Genomic DNA, 15,208 nt, shown 5'->3' with positions numbered 1-15,208 from the left:
ATGGGTACAGTCATTTACAAACACCAGTGATCTTTACATAAACAACAAAATAACAGTCTTTTCTAACAATACACTATTTAAATATATATATTTTAAAGTACACAAGCTAAGTCAGCTGTGTGTGTCAAAGGCTCATCACACACAGGCAGAGTAATCAGCAAAGTGTTGTATATATTATGCATACAAATGTAAAAGTTTATAAATGCATCTTATTGTATAAAGTTCTCACGTCTATTTTCTGACTAAATATTTATATCAATAAACTAAAAGTCAAGTAATATAATTTTGATTGCCTCGGACATGAATAATAATTCTTTCAATGTATTCTGACTTGTCCAACGCAGATTACTGGTAAGTATTCCTCTATATCTGTTTAATTAAAAATAAGCAAAAAATTAATTGGATTAAATTTGACTCCTATTTTTAATAGTTTTCCATTTTTTTTCCATTGATTTAAAACTGTGTTGACCACATGAGTTTTTTAATGGTTGTTTATTTTTAGCTTTTAGAAGTGTACATTTCCATGTTGCAGCGTTCGCGCACAGTGATTGCCAACTGATGATGACATACTACTGCTGGTGTTTCTTTGTGTGTCCAGATGAGGTGGTGTGTTGCTGTTCTCCTGGCAGTGCTGCAGCTGTGCAGCCCGGCGCTGCAGTCTGACCCGCTGCTCTACGTTTTCCAGCTGCAGGATAGGGAAGAAAAACCCAGCAGTCAGTCACATTATAATCCTACAGTTTATCACAGCATGTTACTTTAATGACTACATGACTCCTCCCACTAGAAAAATAAGAACCGTATCTGAGCTCCAGTTCTAATCACTTGCACCTGTAATTTCAACACTCGAACTTGCACACAGCTGAATCATCTACTTCTGTGTCAGACTGATAAAACCTGTATGTCAAGGATCATCAGTGTTCGTGAGAGCAAAGTCTGCAGTTTGAAGACTTCTAACTTTTAAAAAATGCATTGCTTAAAAATGTGTTTTAAAATTTATTTAGGTTTTTCAGGGGAGAAAAATTACACTGATAATTTAAAGTCTTAAAACTTAAATAAACTCATGTATCAAATATGACACACTGGGCATTAAGGGGTTAAAGCACTGGAAAAGGGAGATTTTTCTGGCCACACCAACCCTACTCAGCCTTCTTGGCAGATTTGGATTTCTTTATTTTAGTTTTTTCTCATTTTGTTTCCCCCAAAATATATTCAAATGATGCATTGGTCTTTTGGCTCTGTAGAACATATCCAACTTGCATCCGAGATGTGTAAGTCCAGTTAGTCAGGCTGGGACTAAAAATAAGAGGAATGTTGGAAAAGGTTCAGAGGAAATAGCAACCAGGTTTAATCGAAGGGATTGCTTTGTAACACTTTTTCCCATCACCTCATGTATGGTGTTATGGTGTGTTAAGATTGTGAAGGTGCTGAATTTATATTAAGACCCTAACCCAATAACTGTCACTAGTGGATACACTTTCACCCTCATGGTGCTTAAAAAATAGGTATGAAACTACCTGATGTCAACAATGTTTCTTTCTGCTTAACACTTTGGTTGAAAGCAAGTGTCAGTCTTTCATTCAAACTCTATTCTGCTTTTTTTATTTTTTAAGAACACGTCTTAACAGTTTTGGTAGTAAATGTTTCAAATGAGTTGAAACTTTTGTTTGTCTAGAATAAATCCTACAGCCACTATCTTTCTATCTTGTCTTACAGAGCCATGGCTTAACCCCACCTTGGGAAATGTTGTTCCTTCCCGGGGAGCTCTCAGCCCCCCTAAAGTTGTAGAAACCTCAGAAACTGAGACGACTTCACACTCAAGCCCCATGTTTGGTGAACATGTCAACCTTAGGTGGGTCACATGGAGCGGTTCCCTCCCAAATGGCGCTGTTGCCATCTTCAACGGCTACACCGAACGTACCGACTATGTGTGCAAAGTCAACTGTGAGGCTGGTTTCTACACTCCCAGCAAAGGGAACTTCTGCCAGTACCCCTACGCTGACAAAGAGTATGCATCCTCCAAGTTCGAAGTCCTGGTTAACGTGGACCACTTTGAGTTCCTGCAGTGGGTTGAAGATTCATATGGCTCTGTTCCTGAGTATGCCATCAAAACCTGTCCCAACTCAGACATATATGTGGGTAAGAATAAGTATGGTCTTGGTAAAGTGGTGACCAAACATGAAGCCTTCTTCCTCCCCTGGGAGGGGGATGAGTACTGGTACAAAAACTACCAGGTGCTTGCTATCAACAGAGACAGCTACAGCCAGCACATCTCTCATGTGGAGTATGCCATTGACCAGATGGAGCTGTTCCACCATCCTCCAGAAGCCCTGAAGCTCACTAAGGTCACCAACCTGGAGTGCAGAAATGTGGAGAAGACAGTCACACTGGAGAAGACCAGCACAGTGGAGAAGAAATGGGACATCGGCAGGGAGACCCGCAATGGCTCTGTGTCCACCATGACAGCCAAAGTTCCTATCTTTGGTCCGGGTAATGTGGAGTTGTCCAAGGAGCAGACGGTGACCTTCTCAAAGGGGACCACCATTGTGGAGTCAATCAGTCACGCTGTCTCTGTGGAGCTGCTGGTCCCACCCAATCACTCCTGCACCGTGAGGATGGATGGCAGAAAGATGAAGGCTGACATCCCTTTCACCGGCCGGCTGAGCAGGACCAACCACAACGGAGACACCCACTGGACCTACATCACTGGCACCTATGACGGCGTGAGTGTTGGCGAAATCAATGCTGTGGTGGAACGGTGTCAGCCAGTGCCTGATGCTGTCCCCTGCTCCCCAGATCAAAACTGATGATGAGTCTGCTGATGCTTTGTTTTTCAAATAAAGCGCAATCAAAATTCAAGGTGAATCGTTGTTTTGCATTCTTTAATTTTTGGAGGATTTAAAAGAATTTTGACTCATCGAGCTCCAAAGCCCTACTGCTTATTTTGATATCTACACACTAATTTTAAACATGTGGCATGCATTACATTTTGCTGTTCATCCGTTGATGAAAAGTTTCCAAAAGTTCAAGTGAAAGGGAAATTGCCAGAAATTGGGAAACTACTGTGTTCCACCACAGCCACAGCCATTAAACACAACAACAAAAAGTAGTTCTAAATAGAGAAGATGAAGTAAAATAAAGTAAAATAAAATTCAGTTTGTACATAAAAACACATTTCGATAAATGTAATCAAAACTCGTTTAAATTCAATATTTATTGAAATGTAAATAGTGTTAAAAGGTTCATTGTTTGCTATTTTCAGTCAATAGACTTCCAAATTTGTGTTTGCTGTAATAATCAAGTCGCCGAGCTAGATGGCGCTGTGTCCCCACAGAGGAGAAAAAGTCTGTCCGCCATGTTTTCTTGCTAGCGCTCGTTGAGCGGTTGGTAGCATGACAGGAGGGCAGGAAAAGGTTACTTCACATTTTAAAGACTGGTAATAATTACGGAAATTCTTATGATTAATTACAAACAGATAATAAATATCTGACAAAGTTACAGTTCATATAGTGAACCCCAGACGAAATCGATGAATTGACAGAATCGACATGAATGCCCGAACAGGTACTGTTGCTTCATGACTGTAAATACATGTGGAAACGCCTGATTTCTTATTAACTGTCAAGAGAAGACGACCGGTTCTATGAGCCGAATGAAAAAGGGCTCAGTTTTAAGTAAGTTTTGCCAGTATTTGTTAAACTTTTTCAAGAAGTTGATTAACTTTCTAATGATGCGACGACTTTTGACGAGAGTCATAAACAGAGTTCTGCTGAGTGATCCGTTTTCACCTGCGATGATAATCGAAGCAGAAATACACAATCAAGGCCGCCGAAAGATGGTAAGTGTTAAACCTCGTAATCAGCTATATACTGTCTACTACACTCCAAGTTCTCGGGCAGCTGTATGTGTTTACTGCTATAGGTTTTGTAAGCCCCTAAAACCAGTCGTCAGATCTCGCCAAACTCCATTGAAAGATCTGAGAACTTAAAATTTTTGTAGGGTTTGTCATATTGTTCATCAACTTACTACATTTTCAAAACACTTACTGAGTTACTCAAACCCCCCTTTGTAATTTGGCGTAATTGTCCTTAAAGTAATTACTGGTTAATGTGGGGATAATTTTAGAAGGAAAATGCTTTCTGAGCCAGCTTGGGTCTTTCCTTATTGTTGTATTTTTTTCTATTTTATTTTAATCAGCATATCTAACAGTTTTATTTTAAAATGATGTCAGCTGTCCTCCCCTGTGTTAACTTGTCTTTGCCTTCATAGGCTTTTGTTAAAAATGAATGAAACCTCAATAAAGACCCTACAGTGTTTGCAGTTTGTAACATTACAATGTTGTCTATAGTTGTTTTTCCTGTTAACAGAGCTGTTACTGCTGCCAGTGTATCAGTACCATCAATACAAGGCAATGGCTGTATATTCTACGTGTCCAAAACACAAAATATCTCGTGTTTCTGTTGTTGTTGTTTTTCCCCCACTTAAAAACATGATCACTGCTCAGATGAAGCGAATACCAAATGAACGAAATTTACACTCAAGTTCAGTTATATCGCTGAAGTTTGTGTTAATGAGTTTTTGGTCATTTTTAAGTCTAAATCTAGAATCTCTCTGTGTTTGCATCTAGCTCCAGTTTAAAAAGCTTATTTACTCAGTTGCTTTTACTTTGTCTGAATATATGTGTAAATATGTATAAAAATGTAACAGTCTGCTTCCTTTGACTCAGACAGTCTTCTGTTCCTGTAGCTTCACTGCAGAGGTGTATGCCTTTAACTGTGTGTCTGCGTTTGCTTCAGGTGGTGGGGCTGGGTAATCCGGGGATGGAGGGTACCAGACACAGCGTTGGTATGACAGTACTTGGTGCTCTCGCTGCCCGGCTCGGTGTGGCAGACCGCTGGCGTGGCGACAAGTACGTGTCCAGTGAGGTCATTTTGTCAGAAGTCCAGCAAACGAATGTGGTGCTGCTTCGTCCCCGGCTGCTGATGAATGTCAATGGAGTATCAGTGGCCAAAGCAGGTGAGGTCATTTCTGTCTTTGTAAGTGATTTTCATTAAATAAATTAGGCTTTTTTTCTTTCTTATCATCAGCTGTGAAATGTGGCATGTCTCTGCACAAGCATACTGAGGTGGTTCAACCTCCGTCATCTGTCACTCAGGCAGCCAGAAACAATTCAAGCTGGAAATTTAACTCCATTGAGGTTCAACCTGTGTTATTCAGCCCTGTCACTATATCAGACTTCTGTCTATGTGATTGAAAACAATCAGTGAATTATATTATTGAATGTAAAGAAAATTTAGTCCATGAATTGGAGACTTGTACAATATTTTATGTAGAGAAGCAGCTGCTCAGTACATGCCTTGGATGGATTCTGAGAGTTCTGTCTACTCATTCCTGCTTTTATAATATCATAATTGTAGGAGCCATTTTTGTGTTGTTACCTTATGTGTAACATTTTTGTGTTTTCACAGGATGTTGTGTTTATGGGACTGTATAGACGTGTAATTAGCATCAGGTGTTGTTGGTCAGAAGAAGTGAACAGTTTGTGACCGCTGCGCTGTTGTGAGTTATGTTAAATGACGTTGGATACTAAGAGAACTGTTGAACAACAAATACAACCGATGGAATGCAATAAAGATGTTAAACAGACAAGATAAGTACGGCTCGAGTTATTGGACTAAGTCAAGTTTCATTCCTAACAGTGGCACCGCATGACCCCCACCATCGAACACCTCAGTGGCTTCAGGCGTAGGCTTAGCCTCTACAACAATAATAAAAATGTTCAATCTCACAGAAAACCAAAAAGACTCGACCACTTCACGCGGCCTTCATTGGACATCGCTTCTGCTGAGAGGAGTCTTGTGTTGATCTTCTGATTGTGTGCTCAGTTTGCTTTAGGCTGAATAAAGACTTTGACACATCTTCTTTATTTTACATGTGAGAACTTTGATTTTTATTATTCTTATTTCAGACTTTTTGACAGTTTACAGGTGTACGTGATGTCTGTGTGTTTATTTTACTTGCACATTTATATGAACAGAAGGAAGCTCAGGTTCAAAGTGTTTAAGGGTTCTGTACTAGTAAAGTTTTGTTATCCTGCTATATTATTAGAAGCAACCAAACTAAGAAACTTTTTTTTTTGTATGTTTTGATTTGTTTAGCTGCCAAATATGGCGTCAAGGCTGAAGATATCCTGCTGGTCCACGATGAACTGGACAAACCTCTGGGGAAAATCGCCATCAAACATGGAGGAAGCGCCAGGTGGGTCATCCTCTATCATAGTGTTGGGTCTTGGATTGCTTCGGACTCGCCGCGATCTGTTTACATCACCAACAGTATTCATTATCTTAAGCGATGTATTGACATTGGTGAGGGAAAGCAGTCACTAAAGTATCGTCAGGGTACATTTAACATTAACTTTAAGGCCAATAAACAAATATACTTCTGCGTGGAAGTGCAAGTGCGGCTTTTAAACTGCATTTGCACTCATTCGTCCAAACTTTCAGACTGGAAAGTTTCTGTCTTCATGGGGAAAAAACAACAGCAACAAGGCTCCACTATATTTTAAAGACCTGACAGTGTCTTGTCCCAATAGAGCACTTCTCTCTCACACTGCAGGTTTACTTTAGAGCTTCCAAAAGTAGAATAGGAGGCAAAGCCTTCAGCTTTCAGGCTCTTCTTCTGTGTAATCAGCTCCAGTTCGGGTTCAGGAGACAGACAGCCTCGCTACTTTTGAAACTAGGCTGAAAACTTCACTTGAAACTTATTTTTTAATCAAACCTGGATCAGATGGAGGGATCAGGTGACCTCAAAGCATCCATTAGTGATGCTGCTATAGTCTCAGGTTGTTCAGGGACTTCCCATGATGTGCTCAGCACTTCTCTCCACCCCCTTTATTCACTCCCTGTGTGTTTATGCGTCACCACTGCAAGTCATTAACTCGAGTCTTCTTTCCTATGCAATTTGTGTTTGTCCTTATTCTCTCTATACTCTCCTTTTTTCCACTTCTCTTTTATCTGTTCTCTCTAATATTTTAGGGTCTTTACCTTTCACTATTAAGCAATTTGAAGCAACTGCTGTTGGGAATTGTCTTTGTACACATAAGATTGAATTCTCAACACCTCAGTGTTCAAACTTGGAGCATGTGTGAGCTGCTTGAGCTCTGCCTGCTGTAAACCTTGGTGTCTTCCCGATGTCGAGACGAGAAGACAGAAGCAGCACAACCAGAAATAACAGCGAAATGAGGCCTGTATTTTAAAACCAACAAACTTCTAATCAGCACACACAGCTTCTCTCTTGGGCCTTAGTCATTCTGGTTCGTCTCTTGTCTCTTTTCTTCCTCCTGCTACTATTTTTGCTCTTGATTGCTCTGTTGTGATGAAGCCTCCCCGAGCTCTTGAGACTCTTATGGCTGACTCTCTTGCAAATGGTCTGTTTTTATTAATTTTATGCCATGACGCTGGTTGTATCTCATTAACTGTTTTGTCATTTTACTTACTAACAATAAGAATGGTGTTCAGTTAAGAGGCATCCCCTATCAGTACGCTTCTCCTTGCTACTCAGAACAAGCTGTATGAAGCAGTTTAATCCTGCTTGAAAAGCTACGTTAGGCATTCCAGCCGTGTATAACCAGATGGTGATTTATGAAAATTTAATGTAATGCAAGAAACTGCAACTGGTGCATCTGGTATCCTGAAGATGGACAACAAAACCAAAGAAGAAAAGAGGTTGTCAGATTGATAAAATAAATGTCGCTTCTCCTTCCCCACAGAGGTCATAATGGAGTCCGCTCCTGTGTGGACTGTCTTCAGACTGATGTAAGTCACTGCTCTGTGTGTGTGTGTGTGTGTGTGTGTGTGTGTGTGTGTGTGTACTATCACACTGAATTCTGCTCTTTTTTTTTATTTTAATGTCAGATTTATACTGAGAAACGTTTCGTCACTCATCCAAGTGGCTTCTTCAGTCTCAGCTGACTGCAGGTTTCCCCAAATGTATAAACAGTACATTTGCATAATGACTGAAACCAGTCCACTGAAGGATCAATGGGCTGGGAGGTCAGTTAGCTGAGACTGAAGAAGTCACTTGGATGAGTGACGAAACGTTTCTCCCACTACGCTACGTCCAGATGAACAGAATCAACTTTTGGAGATTTACTTTCCTGGATGATTGAGCATGCATCAAGACGAAACTGTTAACATAGTTTGCCGGTCACTTAATATCCATATGCAAAAGTCCTGAGCCGCCCCTCATTTGTTTATACTTTGCTAGGAAAATGGGAAATAGATGTAACGATTTATTGAAACATGCAAACATACATGGAAGTGCAGTTTTCAGTTCTAGCAGGCTGGTATGACCACCATCATTCTTATTCAACACATTCTGAACTCTGTGAGCAGCTTTCTTGTAATTTACTTAAATAGTCTTCAGGAATAGTTCTCCAGGCTCTTTGGATGTTTCTGCATTTTGTTACAATCTCTGTTAAGATGATCCCACACTGCTTCAATAATGTTGAGGTCCAGGCTCTGATGAAGCCAGTCCATGACTGGTAGTGCTCCACTGTGTTTTTCTATCCATGTATGCTTTAACTACACTGGCAGTGTGTTTGGGATAAGTGCATCAAGGGACAGGTGCATGCATCAAGATGTGTTTGGGATCATTTAATGCTTAAATATGAAGCCATTGCCAATCAGATGCTTTCCAGATGGTATTGCATTGTAACATTTTGCACTTCATTATGTTCATGACTTATTCTGTTTTGACATGATCCCTAACAGCACTCGCTGCTGTACCTCTTTCTCGACCTCCTCTGTACATATTGATGACAGTTTGAATCATGACGCTTCCTCAAACAGTAGATGGATCAGCTGCAGGTCTTTTCTGGATTTTTTCCCCACAGTTTCTTAGGAACCTGACTTTCAGATATCTAGAGCAGATCATCTGCTGTAGATATTATTTAGGCATGGCACTCAGCAAAAGAAAAGATATTGGTCAGGTAAAAGGACTGGACTGAAAAAGTAAAAAAAATAGGCCGTGTCCTAAGAAAAAGTTTGAAAACCCTTCTGAAAGGTGGAGAACTATTTCTCAAGCTTTAAAAATTGAGGTGTAGAGACTTTAGTATTTTACTGTAGTCAAATGCACTTTGAAAACATGGACATATACTCAACCAAATCTAAAATAGTAGCAAATAACAATTAGATGAAGATATGTGTTTACAGCTTAAAACGCAGAAATAAAAAACATGTACATTGTTTAACACCAGGATCTTTTGTCTCCTGCAGGTGATGCCTAGACTTCGGATCGGGATTGGCCGCCCGACAGGGAAAACGTCTGTCGACCGTCATGTTCTGGGCAGATTCACCACAGAGGAACAAAAACTCCTGGATTCTGTTTTGGTCCAGAGTGTGGACCTCCTCCTTTCCCAGCTTTCCCAGCAGGACTCACAACAGGACTCCCCGCTCCCCTCCTCACCAGCAGGGGGCAGACAAGCTGCACAGAAGAGAAACGAGAGGGCCCGCTCAGGCTCACCAGCTGAGGACTCTGCAGCAGCTCAGAGCTGAAGCTGAAACCTGAACTCTGTTATCACACATAGAACTGCCTCAAAGAGAAAACATGAACCACTTTATCTGTATTTATTCACTTAAAGGTGATGTTGTTACATGAAAAGTCTCAGAGAACAAGAGGAGAACCGAGAAATCTTGTTGTCTTCAGGTTTGTTCCCTACACGATGAACCAGTTTTCTTTATTCACTTCGCTGAAAAGCCGGAAGTGAAGCCAGAAGCTTGGCTCAGTCTGTAGCAGAGGACAGTCTGTCTGTGAGATATGAAAATAAATCGTTATTAAACGAAATAAATTTGATTATCTGATTTTCATGCACATTAAGAGCAGTTGAGCATTTATTTACATTAAAAACATTTAAAATCTGCAAACTATAGACTCTCTGACACCAGTACTACTATACTAATACTAATAATACCTGCCCTGACCGACTAATTCTAATAAACTCACTGACCACTTCATGAGCTTCACCGTGCTCATACAGGTCTGGACTCCCTTTTGCCTTCAGAGCTGCCTTAATTCTACCTGGCACAGATTTAACAAGCTGCTGGAAACAGTCCTCAGAGATTTTGGTCCATGTTGACACGATAGCATCACACAGATGCTGCAGATTTGTTGACTGCACATCCATGATGTGCATCTCAAAGGTGCTCTATTGGATTGAGATCTGAGATCTGTTGAAGCTGTTAAAGTACAGCAAAGCCATGATATGTTCAAGAAGTTTGAGACGATTTGAGCTTCATGGTGTGTTTTCCTGCTGGAAGAGGCCCCTCTGATCATAAAGTGATGGACGTGGTCAACAACAATAGGTGGGCTGTGGCTTTAAAGTAATCCTCAGCTGGTAATAAGGGGCCCAAAGCGTGCCAAAAAATATTTATAATATGAATATGTCCTCACAAAGATAGCCAAACTAACATGCATGTATCTGTGTGAGAGTCCTACACACAGAGTGGAGCAGGCGGTCACTATGCTGGTAATAGAAAACAATTTTGAGCCAAACCACCACCCTAATCCTACCGCACTCACTCTGATTCACAGCAGTTCACTCATAGTTGCAGACACACTGACATATCTAAAAATATTCAATTTACCTCCCACAAGTGACGCATACAATATATGAAATACTCTTCTTAATATGTGATGGGATGCTAACAACAGTTTATTATACTTTGCACTCTGCATTTGCACTTTCTTCTTGCAGTCGGTCAAAGGTCAAAGTCTCTGAGCCTTCAGTCGTGTGTTATTGATTTTTTTGTTCTTTATTTGATGATCATGTTCTTTAAGTTAGAGGCTTCCTGGGTGTTTTTTATTCGTGAGCAATGTCAGTAGAAGGAGCTGAACCGCTCTAAAACAAAGACTTGTTGAAGCTCATCTTCTCTTTTTTTGTATCTGAGAGTCCACATGTGACTCTGCCCCCGACATACGGTTCTCCTCTCCAGCTCGTCCTCCCTGTTGTGGCTCTTTTGGCCAAAAACATATTGATTTCCTCTTCCGATTGTCCCACTAATTGCGCCTCTTCATCAATTATGTGTCTTTAATGAGTTGCATCCCGTCAAGAGGTGCGCTGCATTCTCACACTGCTGAGAATGCCAGAGGAAGGTTAGCGGAGGAATGGAGGGTTCGGCGGGGGAGGTGGCGTACAAAAAAAGGGCAGAAAACAGCGGAAAGAGGCTGACGAGCCGCTGAATGAGGGAAATCAATACAAAGGAGGCCAGTAGATTGCGATGGAGGGCAGAAGAAGAAAGGCAGGCGAGAAACAAAAGGGGGCAAACATTGTTTAGACCCAGATTTTTGAGGCCTTCTGTCCTGCTGTAGCTCAGAGGTACAATAGCTGTAGGGACACACTTGTGGACATGAGGGAGAAAAAGGGGGGAGCTCAAAGGAAACTTCTATGACACCCCCCAGCACACACACACACGAACACCCTTCGCCCTCCTAAACCCCCCATCTTTCTCTGCTGTGACCCCGTTGAGCCACCTTTTGCTTCCATCAGGCCACTTTCCCAGCCCTTCCTCTCTGGTCAGCTTTATGAGGCCTTACCAGCAGCTTCAGTAACTTTTCTTCTGTGTGGGTCAAAGGTCAAAAGCAGGCTGAACACCCAACCTTTAGAGAAAAAAAATAAATTTATTCAAGAACAGCCCTCAAACCCTCCCCCTGCGCTCTATTCCCTGGAATAGCAGCCCAGTGGGGGGTCTTCCCTCTAACTCTGAAGTAGCACAAAACGAGCCCTCGGACTCCGCTGGCAGTGGGAATTTAGATAATTTAGCTTATTAAGCAGAGCTATGTTAATGGTATGTATATGTTTAATCAATGATACTTTATATTTGGCCCTTTAGAACATCATTTTCCACACTTGAATAAAAGTTGGTCCTCACTTGGTGAACCCTACTCCCGACTTTTCCCAAAGCTTGACCAAAGACTTATATTTCTGAGTGAAATGTCTCAACTTTAATGGATTATTTCGCACATTTCTAGCTCCATGTTTTTATACTTTGACTCTACCAGGGCAGCTCAGGGCAATTCAGAGTTCAAAATAATCCTTATTCATCTTACATTGGGAAGTGCTGCAGCCCCTCAGTTTATCCCTAATGTGAAATAAGCTGTTGGGGGTCCTCTTTCTTTAAGGTGATCCTGCCTTTAAACTAGCTTCCTTCTGATTGGTTTCAGGAGGTTTGAAACGCAGGTAGGTGGGGCTTCCTGTCTTTATGACAGCATACTGATCCAAATGTAGGAAAAAACTCCTTGAAACTAAGTGTCTGAAGCCTGAACTTTTGGGATAACAGGGATTGTCTTTACATGCAGTGACCTCATAATATGATTATCTGAACCTTTAGGAATGTTAAAGGATAAGGCCTGAACCTCCATTTTAGCAGAGTAGACTTCCCTGGAAAAGCACAACAAGTCTTTGATGAGTTTTGATTAGGCAGAAGTGTGGGGACAGCAGCTTATTGAATTTGAGGATGTTTTTTCAGTGGGATAAACAAAATCAAGAACTATCCTCAGAGTATTCTTGGGTTTTTCAAGTTAAATCTAAAACCACTAAACTAATGTCTTAGCTCTGACTCAGCTTAGAGGTTCATAACGTACATACAGTGTCAATGATCACGTACTTCCATACTTTGAATATGTACTTTGACTCTGTAAATGTTGTCATGCTATAAAAACAAAGCTACAATAACTATTATCAGAGAGAGAGAGAGAGAGAGATGCCTCTTTAATGACACAAGTTTGAATTTATTTTGGATTTTCTCTAATACACACAAGGTCAAAAGTATACATAAAGGCTCAAATACATACACTCACTTAAATCTTTTAATAAGTGGGGCTAAAGCTTCTTCTAAGTTGACAAGGCCTAACCTAACTTCTCTTTAGTAATCATGATTGACTATAGCTGGTAGTTTTTCTTTCTGAACTCATCGGATTGATCATTGTTCAAAGCAGTGGGAAAGTCCAAGAATAGTAGAGTTGCACAATTTTACCTAAGTACAAGTTATTCTAATATGTCGCCCCTTTGCCAGCGTCTGGAACAACACCCAAAATGTCACCAGTGCAGTCCAGAAGATAATTGATTAGGATGTTCAAGAACAAACCCAGAAGCCACCAAGACTCAAGCCTGCCATGAATTGAAAGTGCTGGAACACCAGGGTGCTGGCAGAGAAAGAAGCTTCTGCTCAATGACTGACATGTTCAAGCTTGACTGAAATTTTCTGCAAGCCAAATGCCTTCTGGAGAAAAAGGTTTTATGGTGAAACGAGACAAAGCTGTCCGATAACTTCATGAGTCTTTGGACAGCCTATAATGTAAACTACATAAGTGGCCAACATCATTGTTGGAATTTATGCTGTGGTGGTACAATATGTGCAGTTGTGGCAAACGCGCTCCTGTGAAGTCCTCCAAAATCCTAATTGTGCATCTTTGGAAGATAAATCCTGTTCCATAAATGCAATTACATCAAGTCAGTGCAGTCCACAATACTGTGACTGGTCTGATTGTTCCTGTGAACTTTTTCTGTGCTACTTTTTGGCGGCAGTATTGTGTACAAAATATGTACAAATATATTTGCCCCCCCTCATCTACATCCTAACTTACAACGTAACCAGAAACCCCTCTTAACCGTACACAACATTTTACGCCATTCATGTTGTAATGGGCTGGGTGGACCCAACATGTAGTTAAATTTCTCGAGAGGTGCACGTCAAGTTACATTGAAGGTTAAGGTAGGGTTTAGAGCTGTTTCCGGTTACGTCATAAGTTACAACGTAGATCTCCCAAAGCATAATTAAGCCGTTACTCCTTAAGTTGCGATGTAGGGTTTCAGAGGAGTTTGCACCTATGTAGCTACGGCACAGATTTCCCGCTGCAGTAACAGTAAAGGTGAGGCTTGTAAACCTAAGAATTCTATTTTTGTTGTTGTTTTTCTGACTGGTGCCAATATTTTTTTTTTTACAGCTGAAATTTTGTTAACCTATTTAAAATTATATTCTTACAATGCTGTACTGAGTTATGATGATAGTATGGCTGAGAATACCTTCATGATTTCCTAAATATATCCTTTATATATCCTAAGGGACTCACTGTGGTGCTAAATAGTAAGCTAACAGCGACCTTAGTGTGTTTTATCTCTTCATTTATTACTGTAATGTTACAGCAGGGACATGTGCTGCATCTGAGGTCCTTCAGTATCACTACAGTTTCTTTTTTTTTTCTTCCATCATCACAGAATAGACTGAAGCCATCCTGGTTTCCCATGGCAGTTCAGCGTGTTACAGTGAATCCAGGCCCATTGGGGACCCCTTTCTCATTCGCCTCTTTCCGATGAGCAAGCATTAATAACGCGTCCTTTTCTCCTTTCATAGCCATAATCTCCAGTGATCTCAGGCCTCCCGCACTAAATTATTCTTACAGGCCCATGAAAAGGCAGCAGCGGGGCCCTTTAAGAGGCAAATGAGCATCCAACGTGCAAAGATGTTCCCAGCAACGGAAATGTTAACTCACCGTATAGAGCAGAGCAGGGCAGAGGGAAACCACTGGCATGTCTGATGAGAAGGGATGGAAACATTTGCCATCGCCCTGAAGGCAAAGCCTGCTGGGTAATTTATCCTTTAACCCCTTGTCTAACTGTTTACATTTGGCTTTAAGCTGATGGGTTTATTTAGAGCAGTGCTCAAGGAGTGCAACCGTAGAATAAAAAGAATGTTGACTCCACAATGTAGGATTTATTTCAAGCTTTCAGACCACCATGAAAAACCAAATGTCAACCATGACCGATGCCAATATTTAGATATACTTTGGATTTCACACACAGCCGTACATTTCTAAGCATTTCTCTCATTTTGTATAATTCTGCACCAAGTGATTTTTGTTTGTAGTGCAGTAGGTAGTAACACTTTCAAAGTAAAATACAATTTATAATCATATTGTTTCCAAAATCCTTAACATACTGTAGTTGCCACATTCAGATATTTTAGAACTATAGAAATATTTTGGTAAATGTGTAAAATACACAGCTTTGCACATAATTTTTGCCAGAATATCTTTCTTTTTCTTTAAAAGACATCATTTCATAACAGAGACAGCTGAAACAAGTATTTACACTGTCATTTTTCAAATAAAATAACACATATGCTATATTATTACTGTTAAACCAGATATAAGAGGT

The 15,208-nt window shown here is 40.6% G+C and overlaps 1 protein-coding gene across 5 annotated transcripts; it reads left to right on the top strand.

The window, feature by feature from the left end:
• Nucleotides 1-596: 596 nt before the first annotated feature.
• Nucleotides 597-9,867, top strand: ptrh1 (peptidyl-tRNA hydrolase 1 homolog). Of its 5 annotated transcripts, none has more exons than XM_082553552.1 (6): nt 2,817-3,433; nt 3,562-3,835; nt 4,794-5,013; nt 6,156-6,255; nt 7,766-7,811; nt 9,273-9,867. In XM_082553552.1, the coding sequence occupies exons 2-6, from the start codon at nt 3,641-3,643 to the stop codon at nt 9,549-9,551; spliced, it is 840 nt and encodes a 279-aa protein (XP_082409678.1). In that variant the 5' UTR covers nt 2,817-3,433; nt 3,562-3,640; the 3' UTR covers nt 9,552-9,867. The 5 variants fall into 5 exon arrangements, with proteins under 5 accessions (XP_082409676.1, XP_082409678.1, XP_082409680.1 ...); XM_082553554.1 differs by having other exon boundaries at nt 2,817-3,561; nt 3,750-3,835; XM_082553553.1 differs by having other exon boundaries at nt 2,817-3,671; nt 3,750-3,835.
• Nucleotides 9,868-15,208: the final 5,341 nt, after the last annotated feature.

Source organism: Aulonocara stuartgranti (assembly GCF_965226115.1).
Source record: "Aulonocara stuartgranti genome assembly, chromosome: 12".
Taxonomy (NCBI): domain Eukaryota; kingdom Metazoa; phylum Chordata; class Actinopteri; order Cichliformes; family Cichlidae; genus Aulonocara; species Aulonocara stuartgranti.
Note: the sequence above shows the minus strand (reverse complement) of the source record. Positions and strands in the feature narration are given on the sequence as shown.